General features: G+C 44.4%; 1 protein-coding gene across 1 annotated transcript in view; it reads left to right on the top strand.

The window, feature by feature from the left end:
* Positions 1-1,514: 1,514 nt before the first annotated feature.
* Positions 1,515-7,803, top strand: part of FAM124A (family with sequence similarity 124 member A) — a 39,534-nt gene continuing 33,245 nt past the window's right edge. Inside the window, exon 1 of the mRNA XM_048295635.1 lies at positions 1,515-1,663. Coding sequence (XP_048151592.1) covers positions 1,605-1,663 — 59 coding nt within the window. The 5' untranslated portion in view covers positions 1,515-1,604. The remainder of the gene's footprint in view (positions 1,664-7,803) is intronic.

Genomic DNA, 7,803 nt, shown 5'->3' with positions numbered 1-7,803 from the left:
CTGCTTGTTCCTACAACATGGCAACACCACCTTCACAGCTCTTCCCAAGATGTTCTCCTTTCCTTTGATTTCACAGAGGTCCTACCCAATCCAGATTAATTTAGAGAACTGGGACCATGCACTATTGGATGCAACAGTAGCATGAACTATACCCAGCCTGTCAAACAATGCTAGGTGTCACTATTAATTTGTGCTACCATATACAACTTCAGAGACCACTGGAAGGCTTGAAATGAGGGACAGCAGTGCCATGCAATGTAGAGATGGATATAAAAGTACTGGTGGCAATCTAAACCAGTTTAGCATTTCTTACACCAACAGAAGGTTGTTTTGTGTGGTATGTTTTTATATTCTGGTCAATTTTATGTCTTAAATGTCAACATTTTCACTATTGTTCTTCTTTCTTGTAAGACATACATAATAAAAGGTATAAGAAAATATTTTTTTTATTAAAAAACCTCTTTTTTTACTTCTGATCACTTTCTGCAAGTGGCCATTTCCTGCAGCTGATAGAAATTTGGTGGTTGTTAGAGATTTTTGAAGAGAAAATTCCAACTCCAAGCATTTTCCACAAAATATTAAAGGAATTAAATCTACTCCAGTTATAGAGTAGATTTAATTGTCCCACAATATCTACATTTTGGGGAACACAGAGCACCCCATCCCAATTTTGTGAAGAGACAAAAAGCTGGTCTCCCAGGCTGGAGAGCCAAGATTACAACTCAGTTCTGCCCTCTCCTCCTGTAAAATCTGCCCCAGATTGAATGACTGAGTAGATTAAGGGAAGACTTTTTTTCTTTTTTTTTTTTTTCCTTTTTCTTCGGTTGAGCGAGATCTTGGGTCACACCTACATGGGTGGATATTTGTATTTCTGTAGATGATGGAGAACGAGAGAGGTGTTCACGTCCAAATATAAAGTAAGTAAACATGCATGACATGACACAGGAGCGCACTCACAACTTTTCCCTTCACTCTCTCGGTATAGACACTGCCACTCAGCTTTCCTACATCAGGATTTCCTCACAGGCAGCATTCAAAAAGCCTCTAATGCTCCCTTTACATCATTACAGAAATTCTCATCGCGTTGGAAAACCACCCCTTGCCCGTTTCTGTGTGTAATTTTAAAATTATTGTATTCGATGTAACGAACAAGTGCCAGGCAGCACTGCGGGAGCCTAGAGAAAGCTCAGCACAGTGAAAGACTTCAAATAAAAAGCTTTAACAGCGGATGCTCCAAGACCAGATGGATAGTGAGGACGTCCATACATCCAACAGTCTCTCTTAACTTCCACTGGACACGGGGCGCTGCACCTTTAGCCCTGGAAACACCGAAGTGTCACGGTGAAGGCGCTGAAGCCGTTCCCGAGGCAGCAGCCCTGGCACACGGTGTCCCGGCGCGGCTGGCAGGTTTTCCCGGCGGGCCGGGCGGGAGCGGGCGAGGCGGGCGGTGCCTCCCCCGGCGCGGGGCGGGGGCCGGGCCGGGCCGGCGGAGCGGGCGCTGCTCCCGCTCTCGCTGCCTTCGCTGTCGCACACGGCGGGCGGCAGAGGCGGCAGCGCCGCTCCCAGCGGGGGCAGGGCGGGCGCGGAGCGTCCCCGCCGCCGCCATGGAGAAGCAGCCCGGCGGCGAGGACGAGTGCGTGGACTCGGGAGCGGAGACGGGCGGGTGAGTGGCGGGCGGCTCCCGGGCTGGGGCGCGGCGCAGCTCCCGCCGGGCTGCACTTGTTGCCGGCGGCCGCCGCCGAGCGCGTCCGGGCTGCGCTGGGGCTGGGGCTGCGCTGGGGCGGCGGGTTCGTGTCCCGGGCAGAGCCTCTCCTCTACAGAGGGGGCCGGCGTCCCGGCAAGCGTCCCGCTCAGCGCCGGGTCTCCTTGCCTTGCCTTCCCTCCTGCCGTCCTGGGGCTCGGTCCGGGGTGACCCCCGCGGAGGCGGGAGGCACCACCCTGCTCCGGCTGTCCCGTGGAGTTCGCGCTCCCCTTCTGTGAAGCAGCGGAAAGGTCCCCACCGTCCTGTGCTACACACGGGAGGAAGACGCGGAGAGATCGTGGCTGTGGGCTTTAAGTTTGAGCTCCAAAGCACGTTGTGATGGCTCGGCGGTGCGGGCCGCGCTCAGCTCCGCGGGCTGTAGGTGCGCTGGTCAGGGCTTGGTGCCGCGCCAGCCCCGTATCTCAGGGATAGTACGGCCGAGGATAGTCCGGAAGCATGTCCAGCAGGACTGTCCTCGCCTTCTGGCAGTGACACTCAGGCAGCATCAGGCAGAGAGAGTTGACTCCTCAGAAGGACCATTAAGAGCCATCTACAAAAGCAAGTTAGATTTGTAGGCACCCTGAAACTGGGTTGCTGTTGTCATGATATTCATTGTGCTAGCCTGTGAACTGCAATAAACTTTGCTGATAGTGTTATATCAGAGTCAAGGAGAAAAACTTTTTTTTTCCCCTGACTTCATGACCCTACTGCCAGAGGTGTGCTGTGTTTGTTAGCTGTATGATTGGTTTCTCCTAAGCTAATGAAGCTGCAAGGATGATCCATGGGATTTCCCATTCAGCTCACACCTTCAGCCCATCTCTGCGGGAGAAAAAGGGAAGTGCTTTCCAGCCCGTCCTACATGCTGCTGCCATGGCATCTTGTCAGGAATGGCAGTGAGCCTTTGCTCCTTCTCTGGCGCTGGAAGGGCAAAAGGAGGTTACATGCTCCTGTTAAGGCTGTTCTTTCCTGAGACTTCCTTCTCCTCCCTCCTTGCTCCTCCAGCTGTTTCTCTCCAAGCTCCTTGCCTGGTGAATCTCCTTTGGCCTCTAGTCTGACACTTGCAAAATTGTAAAGCTAATTCTTTGCACAGTGGTGTCAGGTGCACAACACCACAACTCAAGTAGCAGTATTACAAAATAAAAACCTAAAAGGTGAAAATGGCATGTGGTAATCTCTTTCATACATCCAGCTAGTAATTCATACAATTTTTTGTCTTTTCTGTAGTCTGAGAAGTTAAGGACTTTTCCTATCCCCCCAACAGTGAAAGCTTTAAAATATTTTATATGACATAAGTTCAAAGGAAAAAATCCAGGCTTCTTTTCTAGATATAGGTTAGTCCCCATTAGGGAATGTGAGTAACGGGAAGACAAAGTAATCAGTGAACTCATGACTGGTTCAAAGCTCAAAAACCCCTTGATTGGTCAAGTCACTCTTAATTTGCTGTGTTTATCTGGAATGGAAAGACCTGGGTTTCCTTGGGACAGGCACTTGGAAAGATTTTACCCAGCTGGTGACATTAGCCTTTAGACCTCAGTGACCAGCGTGACAGCTGCTTGTGTCTGGTGTTGATGAGGTGCTAAAGCTGATGATTTTATGAAGCATGTCTGTCCCATGAGTGGCAATGGAAAGTATAGGTTGGTGGAAGAGTCCATCTGAGGAATTTGAACAATGACACATGGCAATTAATAACTGCAGTGCTTTGCACTGAAGTTTATTTTGAAAAGCAATGGGTCTCTGCATTTCAATTATTATTTAAAGTTTTGTTTAGCAGCTATTTAATTCTGATAAACATGTTGCGTATGTCTCTTTCACAATGTTTACATTTCAGCTTTCTCACCAAACCACCTGTTCCCAGCACTTGCTTTTCCCTGTTACCAGAAGATCCACTATTTGCTTTGTCTCAGTCCCATCACAGCTATTGCTAAATTGAACTGTATTCCTTCTCCTCCAATTACTCAATGGAAAAAAAAAAAAAAAAGAAAAAATTAATTAACTATTTTGAGCTTCAGCCATCATCCTCTGAAAGAATAAGGAGGAACAACTGTCAGAGTAATTCAGTAACAGTTTTGCATGGAGTGGTCCCTTTCTGTCACTCAGGGAACAATAGTGGATAGTGACTGTAGTAAATCCAGGCGCTGCACGCCCTTGTCATCTCAATGATTGTACGTAATGATGTGTGAGCTCTTACACAGAGCCTGAGCTGCTGAAGCTGCTTAGAGCAGCTAACAAATTGAACACATCAAGTACTCCACAGGGCATATGTTCCTTAAGGTTTTGTTGTGGCTGCCAGCTACAAAAGCAGGCAAAACTCTGTGCTAAAGGCAAGATCAATTACAATTCAAAGCCTTCATTTTCCTAATCCTTTGGAAAATATGTTCCTCTTACTGCATTTGCCTTGGTAAATAGGGTTGGCAAAGAGTTTGCTGAAGAAAAATAGCATATTTGGAGTTCCTGAATCCAATAAGAATGGATTGAGCTGGTGTTGTCAAGAACCTAAATAAAGGGTGTAGAACATATAAGCCAATTAGTTTATATTGGCTGTTTATTAATGAGATTTGAAATAGTTTGACCATCCTTGATCTGAGAGACTTTGCCTATACAAGTTGTATCTTCTCAGGAAACATATTTTGGGAGTTGTTAGTATAAAAACCTGATTTCATGTGCTACTGAAAATTTTTAGCCCAGAAGTATGAGACACAGCGCTTTCCCTGGTAATAGTTTTAGTAGTTGATTTGTACTTTAAAACCTGTCATTTTAGGAAGAATAAAATAGTCTTTCTTTGGCCTTTCATTAGAAAGCAAACAGAGAGGAAAAACAAGTGGAAGAAAGATATTGAAGGGAGGAGAAATGTAGAAGTTTACAGAACTGCAGTTAAATGGTAAAGAAAAAAAAGCAGGAAAACCAGTATTAAGTTACTTAAAATTAATTAGGAATATAAATTTTAAAGTTTTCTTCATTTTACAAGCCATGCAAATGCTGTTATTTTACTGTCTTTGAATAGCAGAGCAAAAATGACAAACTAAGACAATTTTGGAAGTTGTTAGGCATGACTAATTTTGAGGCAATGAGACAGATTGGCTACCACTGGTATCAAGGACAAAGCATCAGATTAATTCACTGCATCCAGGACCGATATCCCAAGTGAATGTGGAAAAACAGGTAGTTTCTCAGTTGTTAAGTCCTTAATTTTTTATTCCTGAACTTTTATTCGGTCATGTTATTAGAGTCATTCTCAAGGAATGCTCTCTCTTGTTTATCAAGCATGCAGGCATTAACTGAGCATAACACTTCAATGAGATAGCTGGCATTAATGAAGATTTCAAATACATGACAGTTCCTAGCAGAAGTTTACTTTTTCACTTCAACAGCTGTAAGAGCCCACGTCTTAAAAGGTGCACACTTTAATCATTAGCTTACTGATTGTCTCAAAGTTTGCCTAAACACGTAGGTTTTTTCCTCACTTTAAAGTCATTTGAAGTTTTGAGAAGTTATGACTTTTAATTTACTTGAATTTGCAATTTATCCACTTGTATTTCAAATAAATTTTTAATCTTTTTAGAGAAAGTGGGCAGACATTGCTGAAGTACCGGGTGGGGAGGTTTTTTGTATAGTAAGTTTAGAATGTAAATATTGATGATGCAAACTGAATTAAACAGCAGTTAATTCTTGAGTATTTGATGAATTTTAGGAAGGAAGGTTTTACTGTTTTTACTGTCTCACTGCAAAAGAGAGAAATGAGATGTTTGAAGTTTATGACACTGTACCATGCAGCAGCTATTTGTTACATATATTTAGCAAAGTCCATTGCTGTTTGGTTACAGTTAATTTTCACAGTGCTTGTTCCCTCCTTTACATTTTCTCCTGTCTCTCATTCCTCACATTAATTTTGCAGAGATTATGTTATTTTTTGACTGTGCTATGCTTGTTTGTTGGTTTTCCTTATGGCTCTCCCTAGCTGCATGTGTGATCCTGGCCAAATCACAAATTATTTGAGCTTCTGTTAACTTCTCCCTTAAACAGACCAAAAAAGCCTTTCTGTGAAAGGTGTGAAGTTCTAAGTAGAAAATATACTTGTTAATAGAAGACAAGGCAGCCTATAAATATAAATATATATATATATATATAAAGTTGTACCCCACTTAGAGGTAAAATATAAGGAATACTGTAATCTATGTGTGTCCTCAGTCAGAATGGGTCACTTAAAATATCAAATGGATAGTTGAATGGTTTATTGGGGTGAGGTTGCTTTCGTATCTCATGTTTCTGGCTTTAAAGGATTCAACACTTACAACTTTGTATGGTGGTCCTTCAAAATGATGTGTCAGTCTCTGTCAAACTCTCACATGTTTCATCCATCTATGAGAAACTCTCGGGAACATGAACCACTGATGTTGAAAGCTATCATAAGGCTTATTTTTACCTTGGGGCTTCTTTTGTTTCGGTTTGGGGTTTTGGAGGTTGTTTTGTTGTGGGTTTTTTGCTGATGCTTTCACTTCATATATAGACCCATCAGTCCAGATATGTCACGGTATTCAAGTCGTCTCTGATTTGACATTCGAATAATGTAAAGTTGAGCTATTTGTCACAAATTGGGGTTGAGGTACCATTTCTAACCAGATTTACCCAGTGAAGTGAAGCTGTTTGGTTGAATCTCGGGGCAGGTAGACCTGCGAGTGCCAGGCGCTGGAGCGAGGCACAGAAGGCAAGGTTGAAACAGACTTTAGATCACATTCTGGAGGCCATGAGCTCTGTGCTGATACCCGTAATGTTTAGGTCCCAGCACACAACGAGGTTCACCTCATCTAAGTGTGGCTGTGTGAAGGTTTGATGTTTGGTATGACTTAGGCTTCTTGTGTTGTTAATTAAGAGAACTGGGATCTCGGGGGATAAGTTAGGCCCTGGCCTTGGATGGGTAGATACATGCCACCTGATATGTCCCTCTGGGAGTGCTCTGTGAGGGAGTGGTGAGCAGGCTGTGCAGCCAGGTGTGCTCACTAAAGCACAGGGCGGTCCTGCCTCATCAGGTGCTTTCTAGAAGATGACAAACGACTTTCATCTTTATACAAGGATGGTGTCTCTCATGTGGGGTCTCAAACACTGCTGTAGGTAATAAGCTCCTGAGGGTAGTGGTTAGAGCTGCATAATGGAAATCCCTCATCTGACTTTGTCACTCTACTAGAAATCCAGAGCAAGGAGTTTAGATACAAGTTGCTCTGAGTAATTCCATTTCAGTCATCTTGATTGCACTAGTAGAACTACAATGAGGGTAACAGATTTGGGCTGGTATTAGGGAAGGAGACTGTAATCTGACCTGCAGGAATTTGGTGAGAAGAAACCCAAGGCAGAGCTATAAATCCAAATCTTCTCATTCATGCATGGGGCTTTAACTGCTATAAAATATTCCCGTGTGCCCTGTGGAGCATTTTCTGAGGGAGGGAAGGCAAAGAAGCTGTCGAATACAGTTCTTAATATGAAACAGTAAAATGGGCCACAACTCTAGATAGAGAAGGCGTGGGCAACGTGAATCCAGCAGGTGGCATTCCATCTGTCCTAGGCAAGCCAAGGATGCAGAGAGCAGAAGAGATTGTAAACTTTCCCCTACTTCATTTTGAGGGGTGGGGTTAAGGAGCCCTGTCAATGGAGTCCATGAGCATATTGGGGTGTAGTATTATGTTAGAATTACTTGAGATGTGTTTGTTTTACGCAGCAGGCTGCCTCTGGAGATGCTGCACAGCTCAGAGACCTTGGTTCCAGCAATGCCAGTGCATTAAACAGCACATAGGGGTGCCCCTGAGCACAGGACAGAGTTGCCCATATTGTTGAATACTTAAAATGGTTGATGGCATCAGTTTGAATGGGGCCATCTAGCTCTCTCCCATGTCTTTCCTGGGTATGTTTTACCATGGGCCAGAGACTTGTTTTGGCACGTTGCCATGGTTCAGGGATCATTCCCAGCAGACCACTTGCCAGTATGGGTTGGAAGGTGAGAAGTTTTACTGGTACAGGTGCAGACTGTTTCATAGCACTTGGCCTCAGTCCCAGGCAGTTCCCTTGGGAGTGTT

The sequence above is a fragment of the Corvus hawaiiensis genome, chromosome 2 (genome assembly GCF_020740725.1).
Source record: "Corvus hawaiiensis isolate bCorHaw1 chromosome 2, bCorHaw1.pri.cur, whole genome shotgun sequence".
Taxonomy (NCBI): Eukaryota; Metazoa; Chordata; class Aves; order Passeriformes; family Corvidae; genus Corvus; species Corvus hawaiiensis.
This window is presented reverse-complemented; position numbering and strand designations above follow the sequence as displayed.